Genomic DNA, 25131 nt, shown 5'->3' on the forward strand with positions numbered 1-25131 from the left:
GGCTCAAAAAGAGTGAAAATATTTTGAAAATTATACAATTGTACATTAATGTCTAGAAAATGATATTATAAATGCTTGATAAACATTTAAAATGTCTATACCTAGGTACTGTTATTCGTTCATCAATTACAGCAAAATAACGAAATGGTAATGTGTAAATATTTCCATTTTTCCGTAAATAATTGTTTTTAGTTTTTCCCAATTATTAAGAAAAGAAATATACCTATGGAGAATTATTTTGGTTTTGGTTCCTCAAAGTAGGTACAAACTAAATCTGATTTGCTACCAAAAATTCACCTAGAATTTGAAGATCGAAACTATTTTTCTAGGTTATAAGTGGCTTTCAACAAAAAAAATAAGTTAAAATCATTATAATATAATATTATCATTGTAAACAATATAATCAAATTTTTAAATTAGCAAAATTCACGACCATATGCGATCGTAGGTAGTTTTAAAAAATAATAAGGCTGTTTAAATATAATGTAACGCGTGATTGCTTTACTAAGTAGGAATGTAAATATTATCATTCTCCCAGTGAAACCTTTGTAGACAATTAATACGAAGTTCTCCATAAAAATATCGAGGTTGATTTTTTTAATTTTCATACTTTTGATGGTTTTTGTAATTATATTACCCATTATACATAGTTTATTTATTATCATTATTGTTTTATTGTTTTTATGAATATTTTTACTACAATCATTTATTCTACATAAATATATTTAAGTCCTACTAATGTAATAACTAAAAACAAATTGTTATTGGGTTTCATCCCGTTTAAATTTATAATAAATAAATAAATAAATAAAACATCATTAAAAGCTTGTTCCTGCAAAATCAAATTTTTTTAAAAACATATTTCATAATATTATACATATCCGGGAAACTCGCGGTCAGGACGTCAATAACAATAAATATAGTATATTATAATATAGTCTTAGGAGTCTATTAATATGCACACAATAACACATAATATTATAATAATATTAATATAATAACGCAGGACGTCGTCGTCGTCGTTGTCGTCGTAGTCGTCACCGAGGTGCGTAGGCGCAATCGCCTAGCTATTACGAATTGTTTATCGCACCATTGTTGCGTTAGAATAAATCCATTACCAAGTACGCGAGCGCGAGAAGAGAAGCCTTGAGTCATCTGGCGCGAGTAACGCCCACGCAAACGTGACATTATTATAACATTTCACAATATATTATATTTATATATACGTACACAATATATATATATCGTATACATAATATATGTATATATAGATCGCCGGGAAACTCAGCCATTCCTCCTTTGCACATAAGGATGCGCGCAAACAATCAAAATTACATAACAGCGCCGCCGCCGCCGCCGTTACCTTGAATGCATTCGTATGCATTAGTAATAGGTATTCGATATCGGTAAACATAATAATATTATATAGTTCGTTCTGCAGCACATGACATAATATTATAATAATTGTACGGAGTGATCTATTTAACTAACCAAACAGTAATTGTCTGGAGACGTCAATTTCTTTCTATAGTTATAAAAAAAAGTAGGTAGGTACCTATATAATTATATAGGTATGACGGCATTTTTATAAAAAACGTTTTACTATTATTGTTATCTTGCAGATTTTAATAAATTGCTATTTATGTGACAATGAATAGGTATATTTTTTTGATTTCAAAAGCAGAATGTTTTTTTTTTAAATTACCTATTGCTTAAATATTGAACATCGAATAAATAGTTGTTTTTGTTAATAACAAATTAAAGTTATGATGAGCTGAGTTGGTGGATCACAACTTTTGCGGAGTATCTACTCCTCGCCTTTTAATCCACTCATCTAAACATTAAATGCTTATAGTCAATATAAATAAATATGTACCTATATAGTGTTATGAATAGGGCTGTGAATTTGATGCATAAGATAACCTTAAGAAATTAATTCAAAATCTAAAAAAATGCTATAAAAACCGGAATTAAAAGTTCCAACAATTTATTAAAAACCACAATTTAAAATGTATCAAAATCTATTAAGTTTTATTAAGAAGAAAAATCTATATTTTGTATTAGTTTTATTCGCCTACTAACCTTTAACAGGTGAAAATTAAAAAAATATTCATAAAATGTGAATAAAAAGTCTTAATTAACGGGAGTTGTTAAAAGATATCTAAATAAGTAATAAAATAATGAAAATTTGACTTAATAGACTAAAACCGAACTAAAAATTCAAAATAATTATACAATATTTTCAAAATATTATAAACTCGTTGGTGTCTAATTCAAACTTCGTGTTAAAAAACGTATGATGTATAATAATTAAAAAAAAATCCATTTCCTACAAATTCACAGCCCTGTAAAAAACAAAACAAAAATATTATATATTCGAAATATTACATGTAGTTGTAAACTGATCACCCTGTATGCATTCATACATACTATAAAGGTATAATAATATACCCATACATAACATATTATGTTCATTTCGTATCATGTGGCTTTTTAATGATAATAATAATAAATACGTTTACAGCACATAGAATTCGCTCACGATAATAGCTCGTATAATATACTATTTTCAGGAGAGAAAGACTTGGACGACGATGATGACGACACCTTATTAGTGTTCCCATAATATTATATATTATATATGTCTTAAGAGTGTGTGTGTGTCGTGTGTAGTTCCGTATATTATTGGTATTGGGTGAATACATAATCGACCAGGCATAAAAGATAATATTATATACTTATTATTCGTAGATCGGTCGGCATGTAGCTATAATAATATTATGTTACACACAGCCCGACAGCTGAATTATATGTCTGCTGCGTGTGTAAACAGTTCATTTAATAATAGGTTTGAATTTTTGGGTAAAAATATTTCTTAATTAAGTTCAACAGGATTCCGCGATAAAAACGTGTTTATAATATGGGTATATTTAGAAGGTAAGTTACCTCTGATAACCTCTCTCGCACACCATAAATATTTATAATATACATCTCGGAGATGCGATGCTTAGTCAGAATTTCACACGGTCTTGGACGGACATTTGTCTTTTTTATAATATGAGAACTATACGATAACCCATTATGTCCCACCACCGAACGAAAATAGGTAGATAATATAATAATGACCGAACACCCGCTACAGCTGCTGCAGCACATCTGTAATGCAAGAGATGATCATGTAGTCAGACGTGTTCTTGAGAAGGCGTGTTACCTATTCATCATGAGGAATTTCATGATTTTTGGGTAAAAAAGTTAATTATGCACATATTTATATGAAAATTAAATATCTAAAATATGCACACGAAATAAGCGAATAAATTCCAACGATATAATAATATATTATAGTTTTATTTTGTATTTATAATATTATTAATATAGTATAATAGGCACTTCTTACTTTGCAATACTACCAGCTGTTGTTATACTTCATATAGATATCGAAAAAATAATTAGGTATCAAGAGTAATTTGTATAAAAAAAAAATGAACCAGAATCGTTCAATTGGTAATATGGTTGGATTAAATTGTAGACATAATTCAACATACGTATATAAAAAAAAAATCAAAATTTAAATAATAAAATACAAAAAAATCCGAACAAGTTACTCTTCCGAATAGTTTGTGTCAAGTTTACCTGGTACTTTCTTGTTTAATAAGGCACTGAAGTAATGGGTATTACTTTAAATTTGAATTCAATGATAAATGTTTGCATACGAAAAATTATTCTGAGCGGAGATGGTCTATCTACATTATATTATTTTCTAAGGATATTTTAATATACCGACGTTAGTACGTACTGCATTACAGTGTGAATTGGTTGTGGTAACAATAGCTTAAAATCAGGGTTAACCTAACCATCTAGGAGCAATAAATTAAACACTCAATTAGCTACACAAAAATAAAAAAAAAAAAATATTTATAATAAAATTAATTTAAATGATAAAAAAACAGTTCTAAAATTGAAATTAGTTTTTTGATTTTGACTAGCTGAACTGCTCAATGTTGCCCCTCCTCCTAACCATAATATTTTCATGCTTAAAATTAAATTGAATTTGATTACTTTGAACATTTCATTGCGTATTGTTAATAATAATAATAATAATACGCTTAGTGGAGCTACGAAGCTTCAAATCTCAATGAATAATCTTTATTAAATTTCAATAAAATAACTAAAATCGTGATTTTTCATTTAAATAGGTATCCAATTTCACAGACATTTGAACTTGAAATGTCTAGGTAGTGACGGACACAAAAAAAACACACACATCATTGTAAAACCAATACATTTATCACTCCGCTCAAAGTCTAATACCTATACCTATGTATAATGTATAAATCTTATAGTTATATATGTACTATGTTCACTCTCGCATAACTTTAATTATACGATGTCAATGACGATCATATCACACATTATTATTTTTAATATACATCGTCCATAAACATAATATGAACGCTAACATAATAATGTAATACTGTAATAGCATACGTGTTATTACCTTATTTCCGCAAACTATAAATACAAAATCGTGCGTAAAAAAAAAAAATATATAATAAATTCAAACAAAAATACCAAAATTAGCAAGGTAATAACTTTAATAGGTAGGTACCTATTACATGTAAGTCATAGCTCACGAGTAGGGCCCGGATTTCAAGTGCATTATTTTTTGGGTGATCTAAGCGTATAGGACAATGCATTTCAAGTACATAATTCGTTTCATATTTCATATGTAACATAGATACCTACTTCAAAAGTGAAAATTTGGTCATTTTTTAGGGCATTATTGGGTGGTTTTTAGATCGTTATTTGATTGTCTTTGGGGCATGAAATCTAGGTCTTACTCATGGATATATTTAAAAATATTAAAAACTTATAGGTACATGTATAGTAGGTAAATAATAACTACAACTCTTTGTAGATTTTGAATAAAAAAAAAAAAAAAAAAGTGTATCATTTAATATCAACAGTGGGCAATACATATTATGTAGGTAGGTACCTGTATTAATTATTTTTTAAATAACAATTAGATAGTTACCATTGTCCATTATTTCATTTAATCATATGCAATTAATTACAAATGTAATCAAATAATATTATGATAAAAATTTTAAATGTGCCATAGAAAGTGCGAGGCGAGTATATTGTATATATCTAATAATTATGTACCATATAATGTATCTATAAACATATACATATTATATATTATATATAAATAAATAATATCTAATATGTAAAATATATGTATACCCATTTAGAGTTTAAATTTTAGAGTATAATATAATATATATAGTATTATAGTTAAATATTTTCGAGTTATTAATTAAAAGTATTTTAATTATGAAAAATAAATACTTTCATCATTATAATTTATGTTTTATTTTAATAACGCATTTAATAAGTCTTACACTTTTTTCAGTTAGTACATCGTACTATCACAGTACATACGCCATAAAATTGTGTGTAAAAGTTATTACAAGTAAAGCGTATAATATTAAATTGGCAATTATTGTAAAATATAGGTAACCTATTGTATTAATTAATTTTTTTTTTTAATGCACTTTGATATAAATTAATCAGTAAAAATGTTTCTATTTATTACTGCCCGTAATATAATTTTTTAATACAAATTGTAGGTATGCCTTGAAACATAGGAAAAATGTGTGGGTTGAATAGAATTTTAAAAATGTCAATTAAAAAAAATCGCAACCATGTGGCATGTCACAAATTCGTTTCCCTTGTAGAACACAATATCGGAAAATTTCGGATCGGCCTAACGAGCGTCGTAGATCAACATAATAATATATAAGTCGTACGGCAATGCCACGGTTCGTGTGGACTGTGGCGCAGTGGCCAGGCGAGCTATTTTAACACAAGGGGCAAAGATTTTTGTCTACCCACCAACCCGATATTTTATAAATCATACAAAAAAATGTATTCTTATTAGATTAAAAAAAAAAAAAAAAACATGTATTTAATAACAGTAAATACAATTTTTAAAACGTTGATGTTATTGCATATATTCATAGCTTCTTCTAGATATTCAGATTATCTTGTTCCGTAATATTATTTTGTTTATATAAGTACTTCGTTAATCGTTAATATTAATACCCATCCCCCTAATATTTGGTGGAGAGGCCGCCCCTTCAATCTTCACAACGCCACTGAGACGCGTACTGACTACTGAGTCCATTTTCATTAACTGGAAACTAGATAAATTATAGTTAGAGCCCAGTGGCCCACTTAGTAATATAGCAGTGGGCTTTGTGTATACATACAATATCAACCAAGCTATTAACCCATTTATTACACTAAGAAAAAACCATATAAAATTACTATTTTTTTGCACGCCAAAAACACTGCGTACATGTAAAACAGTAAGCTGTATCTAATTTCCTGTTTAAGTAAACAATAAGCAAAATCTCTATTTTGATTTGGTTTCTATAAAAAATAAATAAATATTCCAACAATATTAAAATAATTATTTTGCATTAATTAGGTATAGCTTGATTTTTTATTCAAGAGATCATTATGGCATATTATAAATTTATTGTATTATAAATTATAAAATAATAATATAGTTTGTACTTCAAAATGGTTTAGTATAGGTAAAATAATACACAAATAGTTTCATAAAATTTTTTAATTCAACTTTCAATACTCTTAAAATTTCTGTATTTTTTTCACATAATGAGTCAATTACTTGATCTGGAATATAATATAACAATTCCCTTTCACAGGTCATCAAAAACAATGATTCCAATTTAACTTGTGTTAAACAACTTTTTAAACGTGTTTTTATAATTTTATGTTTTGAAAAGAGGAAATTCATTTGGATTAGGTATAGGTACCTTGTATATAATTATTAATTTAGTGTAATAATATCGTCCTCCTTGTTTTTATGTAAAAGTAAAATTCTATATGAGTCTATATTTTATAAGTAAACAATATAATCAGCCGCACGCGCTCGATTGTGGCACATTGTTTTTAGGTAATGAACATTGATTATAAATTATAAATACAACAGCGCAAACGCCAAATTTAATATTGCGCATACTATCTATAGCCGACGGCGAGTGTCTTATATATTATTTATGATCAATGCTATATAATAGACTATTAGTAATAGTTTTTTAATAAATAATTATAAGTGCATAAACAAAATTCATGATAGGTTACCTATGAAATATGACCAAGAATGCGTAATAATAATCATTGAAAATTCTAAAATAGTAGGTAGGTAGTTATAACTTTTCAATTCATGTCTCATTATTGCACCAATAGTGGCTAACTTTTACATTGGCTGCCTTTCTTTGTACTAATTTAAAATTCCTATTCTAATAATATTATTTTATTATATTATATAAAAGCAATTAGGTTTAACGCACCAAAACTAAAATAATTTAAATTTTAAATTTATTCAATATTCAAACTATTAAGTAATATATCAAATGAGGAATTAATTATCTTAGAAATTAAAATAAATCAGAATTTTACTTATTTGAGTTGAATAATGGCAATCTGATCAGATTGTCAACATTTTCGGAAACAACATAGGTAACCCGCAGGGTTTTTTTTAGTGTGCAGTGAGACACATTTTGTGCAGTGAGAAAAGTAATTGTGCAGTGAAAATTGTTACTTTGTGCAGTGCAAAAAAAGAATTTCAGGATGATTTATTTTATTGTATATTATAAACAATAATTGAGTAAACTTCAAAATAAAAATAAAAAATGTATCTATAACAATTAAAAATGTTTTAGGTAATATATTCATTATTATCCTATTTTTTTTTAAATAAAAAAATATATCTACCACCTTTAAGCACATGCTTGTGGTGGTGGTAGAGAGTTATATTATAACATAATATTATGAACAATTTAATTATAAATAAGAAACGCGGACAAGACCTGAATAAGCAATCTATACAATTTGAATACTTATAAGTTATAACTAATATTAAATCACAACAGTTAAATATAATACCTTATTATTTATTCAAGTTTTGAAAATAACCAAATCTGAATTTTTTTTAATTTCAATAGGTACGATTCCCTTTTGTATAGAACATGTCCACTTTTTATGTTATATACTGGTATTATGTTGTAGTTTTTTGGGGCCTAGATAATCTATTAATTTTTTACCAAACGCTTTTTCTAGAATACTCCATTCTGACATCAAATGTCTATTTTCTCTTTTAATTCTTACCTTTTTTCATATCCAGAAAGGATTCAAAGTTTGTAATTATAAACCTATAAAATAGTTATTTTTTTATATACGGACTCAAATGGTAACAGATCTAATAACTTACTTAAAGTTTTCTTTAGTTGAACCAAAAAAAGTATTTTTACTTAAACATATCCTAACATTTTTTCTTTATAAAAAGTTGTAGTTATAATTATCATTTTGACTATTATTTGATGTAAAAGTATATTACAAAAATTATAAAGAAATTAGGTACCTATAGTCAATTGATTGTTTTCATTTTTGAAAACAATTATTATTACAAATTACCTTTTTCAAATAAATATTACTTAGTAAGTATTACTACTTATATTTACAAACAAAATATAAAATTATTATTTACAAATTTACAATAAAATTAGTGCATTAATATAAAATGATTTATTTGGTATATCATGAGAGAGTCGGGATTTATATGTTTTTACATGTCGTTTCTGAGTACCTATAGGCAGTCTTATGAAAGTAAAAAATGTAGATAATACAATTTATAGTAAAGTCATATTTTTAATACAATTTAAGACTTTTTGACCAACTATCTTAGGCCATTAAAATAATTTTAAATTTTCTTAAAATGTCGGGGGGGGGGGGCTGCCGCCCCCTCAGCCCCTTCCATGGCTACGCCACTGTAGTAGGTTAGTATATGTAATAGGCAGTATAGCCGGCCAGTTCACAGGGGTGGCTCCAGAGTCATATTATATTGACGTACCCATTTCGCATTGTGTACGTCGTACTGTCGTGCTGTGTTAATAAATTAATAGAAAAAAATATTTTTTATATTTTCGATGAGTAAAGTAAAATTTCACACACTAGACATTTTTACTTGATAATGCAATACAATTTATTAATTATTAACGGACGAAACAGTAACCATTTTATTGATTTAATTCAATCATAAATCATTCCATAAAATTCCACGATGGCCATCTTCTTTTTTCTACAATTGCCAAGTATCACTGTACCAATAAATGAAAGTATGAAATGTTCAACATCTAAAATAAATACCCAACCACCACAGTTTATAATTAACTACTCTTACCCTCTACGGATCTACGCCTCTACTAATTACAACATACATATTATTCATATATTCATATACTTCCACATAAAAAATAATAATATATTAACAGTTAATACAATAAAATTGTTACCTAACCATAATATTTAATTGTAAATAATTAAACATAAAATATATTTATATCGTACAAAAATAACCAATGTACCTATTCCAATGATTTATTATAAACATTTAATTATCATTATCATTGGTGCTTCATTTTGCAATAAATTGAAAATATTTAATATAATATATTTTATATTAGTATATAAGTAGTATATACTACATGTTCCTGCAATTGGTGCCAAAGATAAGTATATTTTCAAAAAAATATAATATTATACCATATTTCTACTAATTATAATAATAATATAATATACTAATATGTAACTAATAGCAATCATTTAAATTTTAAATAATAAAAATAATAATATTTATGTTTTGCGAGCTGAAAAAAATTCTTGTGTGAGGCGTGAGTTACTTATTATCTAGGTACCAATGTGGATTAAAAAAAATAGCTATAAACATTAAACACCCTTCAAGTCTCGAGGTATTAATTAATATAATTGAAAACCGTTCAGTAGTTTTGAGCACATAAGCTACAAATATACTATAATGGACAATGGTAATATATATATTATATAACCAATAGTAACTCTATAAATAAATTTAAAAAATATTCGATTTGAGCGAGGCAAATAAAATTCATGTATGAGTTACCCTTCAGCTATATACCTTTAATAGAGGCTGAAAAATACGCTATAAATACACTCAAAAACTTAAGAAATCCCAAGCCCAGCCCTCTTAATTGGGCCCATAAGATTTTATTGAAAAACTGTATTGTGCCAAATTTTAGTAACGAAAAGTGAAAACCAAAATACGTTTTGAATTGAACTATATAGTGTGATATTTTCACTATATCAGTTGCGTTCGTTCATTTACACTTTATCGCATCAACATGTTTTTAAGGTATAATTTTACCACCTATCCCTAAAATCTATAGATTTGATGAAATTTTATTTTTTTAGTTAATTTTGTTAAGTAAGTTTTCTTCAAGGCTAGTTAAGTTAGTGATTTTTTTAACTCAGTTAATATTTAATATTATTCTTTAATAAGAAAAAGTTAAAAGTTAATACACAATTTTTTTAACATAAGTATTAACTCGTTAATGCCCAGGCACCCATTGCAGCATTGAAATTTTTAAATTTTTTAAGAATTAAATAATTACGTGTAAAATAAATTCAAACACATATAAGATTAATTACATAAAAATATTTAATTCTGATTTAGCTTGGTCGCATATAAATTATAATCAAACTAATTCGTTTCACTTAACCTTTATTCATGGTTTTCAAGCTACATCACCAATTCATTACTATTATCTAATGAAATATTCATAATAATTAATTGTTAGTAAAAAAAATGTTTTAATCGACGTAGATGACTTAAAATTGAATGTATTGAGTATACCTAAATATTTATGAATCATGAAATTATGATCGATATCGGCATCATATTCACATGCGTTATTCAGGGATTATAATCCGTCAAAAGAACCGTGTCTATTATTAATAATTTTTGGTCATTACTGCCTGACTATTATTAGATACTCGTAATGCTATTTCAAAGATGCTGCGGCAAATATACCTAACCTACCTAATAGGTACCTAGTAATAGTGTTGGGCACCACTTCGGCTATACGGCCAGCATATATAGGTAAACGAAAGTTTCTCCTAGTGGCTGATATAACGACTATTAACCGAATCGATTTGCATCGCTTTTAATAACAATATTATATTGTTACGTCTTATGTGGCATAGTAACTATTAAAATATTGGTACCTATCTCTGGCACAGTGGTATTCAAGCATACGGTGTCAGACGACAGATTAAACGGGATGATATGAAAGAATTTGTATGTAAATAATATTATAAAAGACACTTGGTTATACCAAGTATACAATTTAATAAATATTTAAATAAAATGTTATTTAATAATATTATAATATAATATTTTACTTAACCGATTAGCTACAATGCACGGTACAACGAGAGTAGTTCGATAAAATAGGCCAAAGGATAATTTATTGTTATTATTATTATTGTGCATTTTGGTACCTAATGAAAAACATTTACACTTTATGCTATGACTCTGTGATAATGCATAACACGAATATAAGATGACACACTCGTCTGGAATATATAGATATTAAAATAATAAAATATTTACACTGTAATGGTTAATCATGACAATGATAAAAATTAGGTACTTATCGAGAAATAATTTTTTTTTATCAAATGAAGCTGATTATTTTTACGTATTTTTAAATAGATTTACATGCAGGAAATCAATTATTTAATTATATTTTTTTATTAGGTACTATCTATATCATCAGACTCATTCTAGAGTCACTATTTAATAATTTAATTTTGAGGGGGCTTCCGCTTTCTACAGACCCTCAGACCGCATTAAGTTTCACGCCACGTCACTGATTTCACACAGCTATCTATTACAATTTTTAAACATTATACTATAACACTATATTAGCCCTAATACAAATATTATGTAAGACACGCGGCCATCGATTCTTTTTTTGCGGCTCGCAGCAGTCGCAGCCACCGGGATCATCGTAAAATTAAGTGAAAATAAAGAGCAAAACAGATAAATAGTATTTTCATTTTTTCTTGACACAATATTAGAGAGAGTTTAGTAAACATATTATACGTACTTTCCTGGCAAATGTGTACAAAATTTTTTTTTGTGCGGTGGGCCGCATTGTGTACCTATGTCATTTTTTTGGCCATTTACGATTTACATACCTACCCTATGAGTATACTTGTTGGCCTCAGACTCTTATTTGTTATATTAAATAGTTTTAAGCGACTGTGGGAAAATATTTTCTTCAAATGATCGCGAAAGTATTTCAATTAAGCAAAACTATGATAAATGTTTAACTGCAGTACCTAATATTTAACAAATGAAAAAAAAAATACATGAAAGTATCTAAGCGTGGACTGCTGTAATTGTCAATAGTACCTAGACTATAGTTGTAGAGGGATGACATTATATTATTATTATGTCACAAACATTTTTTTCCATATAAAACATTCAAGCCAACATTAAAAACCACTTATATACGCGTACAAGGAATGACGATTTTACTTCTTAACATTCGTTAACCCATATCTCGCTAATGTACAGTTACATTCGTAACGTAACTTATTTGTGATGAGATCGTGTAGGAGTAGAAATTGAACATAAACATATAAATGTTACGCAATAAAAACTGCCACAGAACAGTCGTTGATCGATTGCCTTTGCTTCTAAACCTGGCAACGAATATCATATTTAAATCAAAACAGAAGTAAACATGTGCATAATTATTTGATCTAAAGCGGTGTGCATGTAATATAAAAATATTAGGAACAAACTCTTTCTTTTTATGTAATTAAATATTATTGTGTTCGCCCACATACCAACATGTAAAATTTCCTAATAGCAATTTGTTATTTTCTCGAATAATGTAATACGTATTATTCGACATGCGAATAATCTGCGTAATAATTTTTAAAAACTAAAATAATTTATCTTTATAGCAGTAATAAATATTAACAAAATATACCGCTATGGTATTATACTAAAAGTGTCTCATATACTTATCATATTTTACTATCAAACAGTAAAAATTTAAAGCTGGGATTTAAATAGTTGTAACAATTTAATATACAATTATAAAACGAAAACAAACAATTAAATTAATGGATTTAATTGAATTATAATAATAAAACTAATAGGTATCTGAATATCAATAAGCCATTAGATAAGTATTAAAAGTTATCTGCCTACGCCCATTTATAAATATTATAACATAATTTATAATATTATTACATTGGGTAACCTCCTAACTTATTTTTATAATACTTATGTTCAATACTAATGTACCTATAATAGATTCATACAAAGATAAAATTACTTTATTTCCATATTTTATCAAAATGTATATACCTACATTATAAATTAGTTGTTATATCTAAATAAATGGTATTTTAAAATAAAACAGAGTAGGTAGATTCAATTAGGCGCTTTAATTTTTAACAGATACGCTCAAATGCTCAATAATTTATCACACTCTGAAATAATATTAGGATTACCATCATAATTGGTTACATTATGTCAGTACAGGTATAATAATAATAACTCAAATATTATTTATTTGGAATTAAGGTTAAGAATATTTATTATTTTTTGAAGGTACCTTAACCCATATTGAAATATCTTTTACCAAATCTAAAAATACATGAATACCTAAACTTTAATTTCAAAAAATTAACAATTTGTATTCTTGAACTATAAGATACAGCTCTGTGCATACAGAAATAACATTTATTTAATAATGTTTATTTTTGTCCAATTTGTTATAAGATCAACCATCCAAAAAAATAAAATAGCACCCAACCAAAAGTTTAAATTCGACTAACTGAGTAATAGTCAGTTGCTAATAGGTATTAGTCAAAAAATTATATTCTAAATGTAGTAAAAAATGTTTAATTTTGCTATCCTTGTATATTGAACTTGCCTTGAAAAAAATAAATATTTCAATTGAAGAATGAAACAAATGTGCGCCGCCTTCTCTATAGTTATTAGTTATGACTTATGGTCATGAGTACCTGTAGCAACTACCAACTATAGTAATTTGTCTAGACATCTCTTATTCATCGTTATACTGAAATCTCTTAATACTGTACAAAATGCAAATAATAAATTAAAAAACGAAATACCTAATGTAAATAAAAATGTTGTTATTGACATACATAAACAAAAAATATTCAATTAAAACTCGTTGGGCTTATGTTGATTATTTAGCATTTCCATATTAAAATGTGCACGTAGCTGTGCCTAATAATAAGTTAATTGTGAATAAATAAAGTTTGGCAATAATGAACATTTCAGGTCATCCATGAATGTCGGCTATCAACGGTCACGAATCGCACGAAAAACTATTAATTTTTAATACCTACCCAACGTACATCCATGTTATTTCGGCGAAATTCAGTCAGACAAGGTTTTATCGTGCATAATTTGAACAAATATCTCGTACCTACCTTTGGCCAATAATAGGTAATAATAATGTTATCATGTTCGGGTTGCGTCATCTGTGTGTTTAGAGTCGAAATTCGAAATTATAATTATATTATTATATTATCGATGTTCACATCGGGAGCCTAAGGGACAACAATTTACAGTGAAAACAAAAACAATAGACCGCGAGTAGTCTTATAGGTACTATTCGCAGGATCGGCAGGTGGTTTTACTATTCGCCCCGTGGAAACGATACATTAAAATAATACCAATTACCTTATATATCATATACCTATCTTCAGCTCTCCGCTAGACATTGGAACGCGCGAGATAATAATGATAATAATAAGGACCGAGGCTGCTGCGTAACACTTGTCGACACGATAATCTCGATTATAATATTTTATGTATATGAGTATTATATATTTTCAATAGCCCCGCACCACGATATTTATATAGGTATATATTATAGTATATACCTATATACTGCAGCAACATGATGGCGTGCTTATAATTTCATTTGGTCGGCACTTTACCGATTCAATACACTTAACGCATAATGGACATAATAAGCACACATTTAATCGCAATATTTTTACCTTCGGCGCACGTTGACGTTTACCCATATTTATTTTCTGGAGTATATATTATTATTATTATATGAATCATGCTCCACGAAGTACACATGTAATTTTACTCCAAGTCCATACGTAACATCGCGGCGTGTTTCCGTTGCGATAAATAACCAATCGTTACTAGGAAGATCACGACGCTGCCTCCGGTAATGACACTTGACCTCAGTTTAGTATCGTATAGTTGCATGGAGCAATATTACATCATTGGAATCAGACGATGAATGGGGCTGATTATATAGATGAACTAACCCAGTGCCATCTCGGTCGTTTTTTTTTTTTGTTACAACCTAGATCTTACATCGTATGCTAATTTCAGTTGCACTCCGTCGGCGACTATATAAGACGTCCCGCCGCAATCAAAGTAAATCATTTGTGATAGTGCCGTCGAACGGGAAAAATACCAACTCCTCCGTTGCTATTCCAGTGTGCGTAAACCTATCTATCGTCTACCTCGTATAAATACTGTACACCTACGTTTCACACTTAAATATTATCCACCGCACAACCATGAGCCAACAAAAGGTAAGCGAAAAACATAATAATATTATTTACCTACACAATATAGGTATCTACAACACCATTTTCAAAAATCAAAATCAATCCAAATGATCTTAAAGCATCTATATACTTTTATTATTAAAATATTTACGAATAAAATATATTCAAATCTATAGCTATTCTGTAGGCATCCAATCATAATAATAAATAATATTATTGAATAATGATTTGCACTAAATATTATATAAATTATTTGATTTAAAACTTTTTTATATTAAATCCAATAAAAGTGAATATATAGTATACATTTTCCACAGAATGTATACAATATTATCTACTAAATTAATTTGTATAGAAACTATTATACGATTAAATTTGTCCGTAATAGTAACGTATAATAATTTTTATAACGAATATTGCCCATCGCCTATGAAAATTTTAAAATTGCAATTTATAAGTACCTAGTACCTACCTATCTACTAATGACTCTTAGCAGTTTTACTGCAACCTATTTTATACAATTCCAAATACAGTTAATCTAACTTAATATGATAAAAAATAACAATAGCAATTTGATAATTTTAATCTATAATATTTTTCCAACTATCTAATGGATGAAATATTATATTATAAATATTTTTTCTATTGAACAATCGCTAGTGCATACCGTGTATTTGTTTATATATTATTTTGTATAGTATGTATTGTTCGTTGTGGAGTTGAGTGTACTTTTGTTACTTTTCTAAGAAAAAATATTATTATATTAATCATTATTCATTAATAATAATACATTCATTATCATGATGTAAGTAACGTCAGTTAGTTGTAAAGTTCAAGTATTTTTAATTTGTCAATATTTAAAACAAATATTTTGATATAATGATGTGTTTAAGATATTAAAATGCACACAAATATTCTATGTACCATGATATTATAATGGTAATTAATATAAAATATTAGTTATAATAACTTAAATAAACTCTTATTATTATATTTTAACTGTTGATCTTATTTTTTCTGTTCAATTATTATCAATTCATTGGAGTGATAAAATCATAATTTTACTAAAAGCAAGTTTTATTTTCTCATCTCATGAAAACGTATACAATTTTTGTAATGGAAAAACATTTTAGTTTTATACACAATGTACAATATCCAGTACCTGCCTAAGTTATATATTAATATATTGTAACTCTAGTCTACAATAATTTCAGTACTTGAATACATAAGTATCTAATACGACACTGTACATTTAAAAGTTGTAACATAGAAAATAGCATAGGAAGTATTAGATATCCGACTATCCATAATACCTACCTACTATTTCAAAGTGGAATAAAATAACTTTTTAATATATATATTTATTGACTATTTATTAAAATATATTGTAATTTGTAGGTACTAATGGTACTATTTGGTACAATATAATAAACAATACTTATACATTTAATAGGTACTTTCTATGATGTAAAATGAGAGAGTTTTGAACATTTTTCAAATATATTTTTGGAAATGTTTGTTAATTAGGCACCTACCAACATTATACATGCTGGAAATGTACAAATTCCTACTATAATATTACTATATAATATAGAATAAAGTATGCTTTTATTTTTCGTTACCATATACGAGTCAGTACATCTTCGCTATTTTATGAAAACAAATAGTGACCTCTGATTCGTCATTCATTTGTCCTTACTCCTTATAATACGACATTATAATTTTTCTATAATTCACATAGGTAGGATCCTACAACAAAACAGTAAGCACACAATAGGTACCCACACATGATTTCGTTTTTACAATTCATTCTTTGTAAGTACCCACTTATTTAGTTTTTTTTCCCAATATTTCATACTTCCTGAAGAATATTGTAAATAAAACAAAAACGTCGTAAATTAAATAGGTTATTTTTTTTTGTTGATATTTAAAACACATATTATAATAATTATAAAATGTTTTTACCTACAATGAACATTTTTTAGTATCGGCATAAATTATATAATTCAATCAAATTTGTTTTTGTCATTAAAAATGATTCTTTTATATCATACTATGGCATACATATTATGAGTATCAAGTGATATGATATAAGGATATTATGTATATATTTGTGTAATCTCAAAACTAAATTCAATGCTTTAATAACCATTTTTCGTATTTTAGGCCGTCGTCGTTCTATTATTGAATGTATTTTTAACATCATTCGTCTGCGCCCAATATGGTAGTCCTGCTGGCAATAGCAATCCCGGATACGGTGGTACAGGTACCAGTGTACCATCAGGAGATTATGGACACAAAGGCCAAAATCCCGTCGGAGGACCTAGTGGATCAGATGGAAATTCAGAAGTAAGTTCTAGGTGCAACTTGTATTTTAATACAAACCATATTTTCACAATAAGTCGTTACTATTGGCATAACTAATCATCATTTTGCATAATGCAAATAAGTGTCATAAGAAAATATTAATAAGTACCTACGTTAATATTGTTATTATTATAATATGGTAGTTAACTATAAACAATGGTGTCAGCCGTCAGGTAAGGTATTTTCGTATTATATAGATAGAAATATTCTCAATCGAATTAATTACACCTTGGTATAATTATATAGTTTTTAAATAGATTTTACTTAAAACTATTAATTAGCATAAGTCATTGAACACAATCAGAACACCTATAAAGTATTAAGATTCTGTTTTCCCCATTTCTTTAAAATGCATAATTTATTGAAATTAGTTTCAATTTTTAAAATGTCCAATATGCAGCAATAAACTGTAAATTAAATTATTGTACCTACAGTAAGTATTTATCACAAGTCCATATAATTACTGTTACCTATGAATTATTACATAAAATCATATATTTTTTTTTATTCCTGTTAGTTATAATATCTTGTAATTTTGTACAATATGTAGGCTAATGTACGACTGTAATGATAATATTTTGTCGATCCCGAAATAGAACGTTTAAATTAGGATATTAAAACTTTTATTACTATTCTTTAACAAAACGGCACAGTATTAAAATCAATTTATTTAACTATAGGAAAATTAGTATTAAATATATTAAGTCAATAATTATAAGAGATACTCCACACAAATTATATTTGACTTAAAATGGAATGACTATAATAAATGGTATGATAACCACTGGATACCTACTGTGATGTGTCACAACACGCAAATTACCAAATCATTTTATTTTTAAGTACCTATGGCCTGTGAAAATAATAGAAAACTATAAGTATAATAAACTTTATAAGTGTTAACCCATATTATAAAATAAACATTAACACATTAACCTATCGTGTCCAATGTGTATTTTTTTAGCAACTGTGTTGTAAAACTTGTGTAGTTAACGTCGCTGTAGGTAGGAACCTGTAAAAGTAATACCCGGTACACCTAAACATTTTAATGACTTATTTTCGTACATACTTTTTTAATAGTTGCTTCTGTTATTATTGGTTAAACAATTGTCTATTAACTTCATAAATTACGCCATCATAATTTGCAGAAATTGGGCTGATGTATTATGTATATAATGTGAATTATATAAGATTTTTAGTAGAATGCACAGTTAGCTATATTTTCATATTACCCAATTAACAGTGACAATCGAATCAGTTTCAAGTTATAACTCTGAATTTAGATACAGGCATACAGGCATACAGTTTTAAGTTATAAGTTTTAACTAATACAGTAATACTTACATAGGTTATATGGTTATAATACGGTAGGTATAGGCTTTACCCATTGACATTAGTAGTATTATAGCTAATCTAGAGTTACCTATTAGATATTTATTAGTTTATAATATTAATTATATTGACTGAACAATGTTTTTGTCTGATTTATTGTAGCCCGAGCCGTTCAACTTTGCTTACCAAGTAAAAGATGCACCCACCAATACAGACTTCAAGCACGAAGCCAACAGTGACGGCAAACGAGTGACCGGAGCGTACAGCGTACTTCTTCCTGATGGTCGTAATCAAGTAGTGACATATGTTGCCGACGAAAATGGTTACAACGCCAAGATCAACTATGAAGGAGAAGCAAAACCACAACCATCTCAACCAGGCAGCCAAGGAGGTTATCCGTCCGCACCAGGTTTCCCTTCTGCTGCTCCTAGTTATCCTTCCGCTGCCCCTGGTTATCCTTCTGCGGCCGCCCCTGGATATCCTTCTGCAGCTGCCCCTGGTTATCCTTCTTCAGCATCTGGTTTTCCTTCTTCAGCTCCAGGTGGTTACCCATCGTCTGCCCCGAGTTATCCTTCATCAGCGCCGGGTTTCCCATCGTCTGCCCCGAGTTACCCGACCGGCGTTAAAGGATCTTACGCCGCACCTCAACCCAAAAACGGAGGATATTAATTAATAACTCTGTAACGTTTGTTTAATTGATTAATTTTTAATATTTTAAGCGATTTTTTCGCCCTTGTACTTAATTATGTATTTTATTTTTTATTTTTCAAAAACAGTCAAAATAAGCTATAAATTGGTCATTGACCAAATTGTAACAAATATTACGTACAACAAAATATTCATAAATGTATACCTACCGTATTTTGACTAAAAATAGTTAGTTAATTTAAATTATTTTATTATTTTATAACTAATAAACATATTGTTTTTTTTTATAAAATGCGTGTTATACTATTATCATAATAATTATTATTTATGAATTAAAATTTATCAGATTAGTCATCAATAATTTCATTTGACATTCGTCAAGCTCAAAGTCGTAACACAGTTATAACTATTTTGGGTTTTCTAAAAGTCTAAACTATATCTATATAGTTATCTATAACGTATCTTGTATCTCAATTAAAAAATGATGACCCCCTCACAAAAAAAATGTGTTTTCAGCTACAGCCTGGTGTTGAAGTCATATAATATATTATATACAATAATACAATATAATATAAGCTTTATTTTAATATGATCCGATTGTGAATTAATGTTTATATGGTACAAACAATAGCAAATTGTATTATATTATAAATTGTATGATGAAGGTACCTACCTACTTCCGAATTGTCTAATGTATAATTATTAATTATTATACTGGTAACATTGGTATAATACATAATTATATGTACATTATAATACATGATTATAATTTAAAATAAATTCAGACTTTTCCAACATATCAAGTTCCTCGCTTTTCTGATAAAACGATGTTTACACTCAATAAACTGTTAAAAGCTCAAAAGTTGCTTAACATAAAATGTTATCATCATATTATTTTGAAATTGTATTAATAATGACGAAAAATAAAATAAAACAATAATTGAATTGTATATCAAGAAAAATTATTTATTATACTATACTAAAAATTATATTATAATAAAAATTCATATATTTATATCGCTATGTATACTGTATAGCTAGTGTACACGCGAATGTCGGAATCGCCTGTCGACGATTATTATCACGATAAGCCTATCGGTAATAGAGTAATAGACAATAGCATAAGTATAACAGTATAGATTAACTGCTTGTAGTAAACTCTGCGTGGTGGGTTTTTTCTATGATTTTGACGAATTTATATTTTTGTTGACATTAAATATTTTCAGTTTTCCGCAGTCCACATGTTGCATCATGCTGTGTTTATTCAACTATACAATTTTTCTGATACACGTTTTAAAAAAAAATATATATATTTACAAAATGCCAAATTGTTCGTCAAGTATAAGTAGTTTTGTGAAAGACCTCGGGGTACATAAATTTAGTTCCGATGGTAAAATATTATTTTGCAAATTGTGTGAAGTTAAAGTGTCTGCAAAGTGCAAGTAAACGATTTTTAGTAACACAATATTTGAAAACTGCAAAGCATGAGCACGCAGTAAATAATAGAAAGAGAAGCGAACAAAGTACAGTTCAACCGTTGTATATACAAAATACAAACAAGAAAAGTGATTTTAACTCCGATCTTGCTGAAGCATTACTATCAGCTAATATTCTACTCTACAAGGTAAAGAATTTTAAATTTACAGAGTATTAGAGAAGTATGTACTTCTAAAAATATCCCCGACGAATCGACCTTAAGAAAAAACTATGTAAATTATATTCATGAAAAGACTTTAACTAAAATACAAGCCGAGTTAAATCTTAAAATATGGGTATCAATCGATGATACCATGGATGTAGATGGCCGCTATATATAGCCAATGCTATTGTGGGCGTACTTGATTCAGATGAAGTACCGGGTAAAGTCATGCTTTTGTTAATTGTGAATATTTAGAAAAACAAATAATACAACAATAGCTCGACTCTTTGATAGATCTATGAATTTAATATGGCCTCAAGGAGTGGAAAACAATAATGATTTATTGTTAGTTAGCAACGCCGCACCATACATGGTAAAAGCTGAAAAAGCGATTCAAACATTTTTCCCGAAAATGCTTCTTGTAACTTGTCTTACATCGTGTAGCTGAGCAAATCCGTAGTGATTTTCCGTTGGTTAACAAACTTATTTCGTCTATCAAAAAAGTCTTTCTTAAAATATGTCCATCAATAATAAACATTTTTTAAGATGAAGCATCAGGACTAAGTTTGCCCTCAGAACCAGTGATTGCGCACGCGTGGGTGGCCGTGGTTGAACGCGAATTAATATTAACACTTTTTTCGCGTATATTTTTTGCATATATTTGTTGAAAAATAAATATATATTTAATATATTTAAAGGCATATATTAGCATATTTTTAAATTTTTAAATAAATATTTTAGCATATTTTGAAATTGTTAAATGCATATTTTAAAGACATATTTTGATCATTAACATCTGAGCTCTAGTAATAAGTAATAATCAGGGCTCGGGATTTAAAGAATTTGCTTATTTTTATGATTGACTCAATTATAACATTTGAAAATGCTTTTTTTTTGCTTTTTTATACTTTTTTTTATGGTTTTCTCCTGCAGTTGTTTTTGATAGAATTAAAATTAAATCCAAAATATTTATTGAATTTTTTGATTTTTTAGTTAGATACTTTTCCTAATAATTATTTTTAGCACAGTAATACAAATGATGTCTAGTACCTACTTTATCATGTAAAAAGGAAGTTTTTTTTGATTAAATATTTTTGTTTAAATTTAAGTTTTTTAAATGCTTATTTTAGTGCTTATAATGATGTTTTTAAGCGCTTATTTTAATGAATTTAAGTCCTATAAGTTCCGAGCCCTGGTAATAGTAATAACAGTGTATCTATAAAAATGTTGGAACTATATAATGAGAATCAATTTTTCTAATTAATATTTATATATAAACAAATAACAACTTTCTTAAATAAAATATACAAAAGGCGGACTGCTCACCAGTTTACTACTGAGTAGGTACATTGTATACTATACATTATACTTATATTATATATTGATAAGGGCTGTCACTCCACACACCCATTTACAAAAAAAAAAATTACTATACCAAATGATAAGGACATCTGGACATCTAGTGCTGGCTAAAATAAAAAATTAAAATAACCACAAAATATTAAGAGGCAACACACCCGCTATTAAGGGGTTTAATCTAGGCAATTTTAATGGAGTATTTTAAAAGTATTAAGGAATAAGGATGAGGTTATACAGAAAAATTGTTTCAACGGAGGAAAACTTATGACTTAATCTACATTATTTACAGTAGGTTTCCCAAATTTTTACACTCCATAAAATAGAGCATTATCTGTGTTGTATAGTTTTTATTTTTTTGATAATAAACTTAATAATTTTAAATAAACATAATATGTTATGATAAAACAAAATAAAATAAAAAAAAACGGATAAGTGGGTGTCGCTCCGCTGTACAGTAGGTTAAAAATAGGTCACTGTAATGGATGGTGTTAAATTTGAATTCAATGATATAAAATCATTGTATTCAAAAAAACGATTCTGAGCGAAGACGGTCTGTCAGCCCTATACCTAATTTTAATATTAAGCATATTTGATGATATTATTGTGAATAAATTAATTTATATATAACCTATTTATATGGAACCTTGTCTTAAATTTTCAATCCTTACCTATTAAAATTGAAAATTTTATAAATTTAAAAAAAAAATAATTAAGAAATTTTAAATTTGATAAATGTTGTCAAAAATCAAACTTTAAATGCTTATAAAAAAAATTGTGGCTATGGATATTTAATATTTTTTAACTTCTATTGTTACATTATATCAGGAGCCTTGTATTGCATTTTCAAGCTTTTTGGTTGAACAAATAAAATTTTAATGATATTTATAGAAAAAAAAACTAGAAAAATCGAAATTCGTCATTGTTCGTAAACAGCTCAAAACGAGTCAAAATATTATGGTGAATAGAAAATGAGAATATAGACATTCAGTTAAATTTTCATGCATCTACAGTTATTCGTTTTTATGAATTACAACAAAATAAGAAAATATGTCATTGAGAAATCGAGTGTATATCCAATATTGTAAATATATGAACTTCAAACACTGATAAAAATTCAGGCTTTGGTCTGTGGACCGTACTCACTATACGCCACGTTTTGACTAAACAATTCCTGGTTGGGAAAACAATACATGTCACCGTGTAGTGGTAAGGCAGCTAAAATTTAAAAATAAAAATACCGTAACCGAGCGTAGTGGTACGGCAATACAGTATTGAAAAAAAATTGCATTAGCCGGAGAGACAAACCGCGGACGAGAGACAATCGTCGGTTGTCGGCCGCGTCTTAAAATAAAATTATCTTTAAAAAAAACCTATGTCACCGCGTAGTGGTACGGCGATAGGGTTTTGAAAAAAAAGGCGTCCGCCGCGTATGGCCCATGTGTGCCCAACGAGAACGAGAACGGCTGGTCCGATTTGGCTCAAATTTTTTTTAAGATGTTCGTAACTGCCAAGAGAAGGTTTTTACGAAATAAAATTTTAGGAAAATCCACCGGAAAGGTAGGAAATCTCAAATCTGTATGTAAAAAATATAACAGTGCATTATATTATATTGGCTGCTATTGGTTAATCGGGCACGTTTGTTGATTTCATATGATATAAAAATAAATCGCAGAATGTGTTGCTAAGCGTAATAATTCTACTGTACGTGTGTTGTGACTGAACTCCTCCTAAATGGTTAGCCCGATTTGAATGATTTTTTTTTTTAATGCGTTTGCGTTTATTCATCTGATTTTAGTACGGTTAGGTTAGGTTAGGATTTTGTATTAATTGTTTATATCAATCCACCATAGGTAGAATACGATAAACTTGGTATAACTTTGATACTTTAGAGTTAAATCATATTATTATAATATTGTTCAACCCGGCATGGCCACCGCTACGGTCAAAAGGGGACTTAGCCGGGTGGGCGTTGGAACATACTCACCATACGCCACGTTACGACTGAACAGTTCCTGGTGGGAAAAAAAATACATGTCGCCGCGTAGTGGTAAGGCAGCTAAAATTTAAAAATAAAAATACCGTCACCATGCGTAGTGGTACGGTAATAGAGTATTGAAAAAACAAAATTGCATTAGCCGGGGAGACGAACCATGGCCGAGAGACAATCGTCGGTTCGTCGGGCGTGGCGGCCGCGGCTTAAAATAAATTTATCTTTAAAAAAAATTCTATGTCACCGCGTAGTGGTACGGCGATATGGTTTTGAAAAAAAGGCGTCCGCCGCG

At 28.1% G+C, this 25131-nt stretch overlaps 2 protein-coding genes across 3 annotated transcripts in view; one reads left to right on the forward strand and one right to left on the reverse strand.

Moving 5' to 3' along the window:
- LOC100159991 (legumain) overlaps positions 1-25131 on the reverse strand; it is a 521349-nt gene that overhangs the window by 481914 nt on the left and 14304 nt on the right. The gene's annotated exons all lie outside the window — the stretch shown is intronic.
- On the forward strand, positions 15390-20143 carry cp72 (cuticular protein 72). The gene is given in 3 exon segments (NM_001172257.1): positions 15390-15528; positions 17671-17853; positions 19366-20143. Coding segments are annotated over 3 exon segments (705 nt in total). The 5' UTR covers positions 15390-15513; the 3' UTR covers positions 19873-20143.

This window comes from Acyrthosiphon pisum, chromosome X (assembly GCF_005508785.2).
Source record: "Acyrthosiphon pisum isolate AL4f chromosome X, pea_aphid_22Mar2018_4r6ur, whole genome shotgun sequence".
Taxonomy (NCBI): domain Eukaryota; kingdom Metazoa; phylum Arthropoda; class Insecta; order Hemiptera; family Aphididae; genus Acyrthosiphon; species Acyrthosiphon pisum.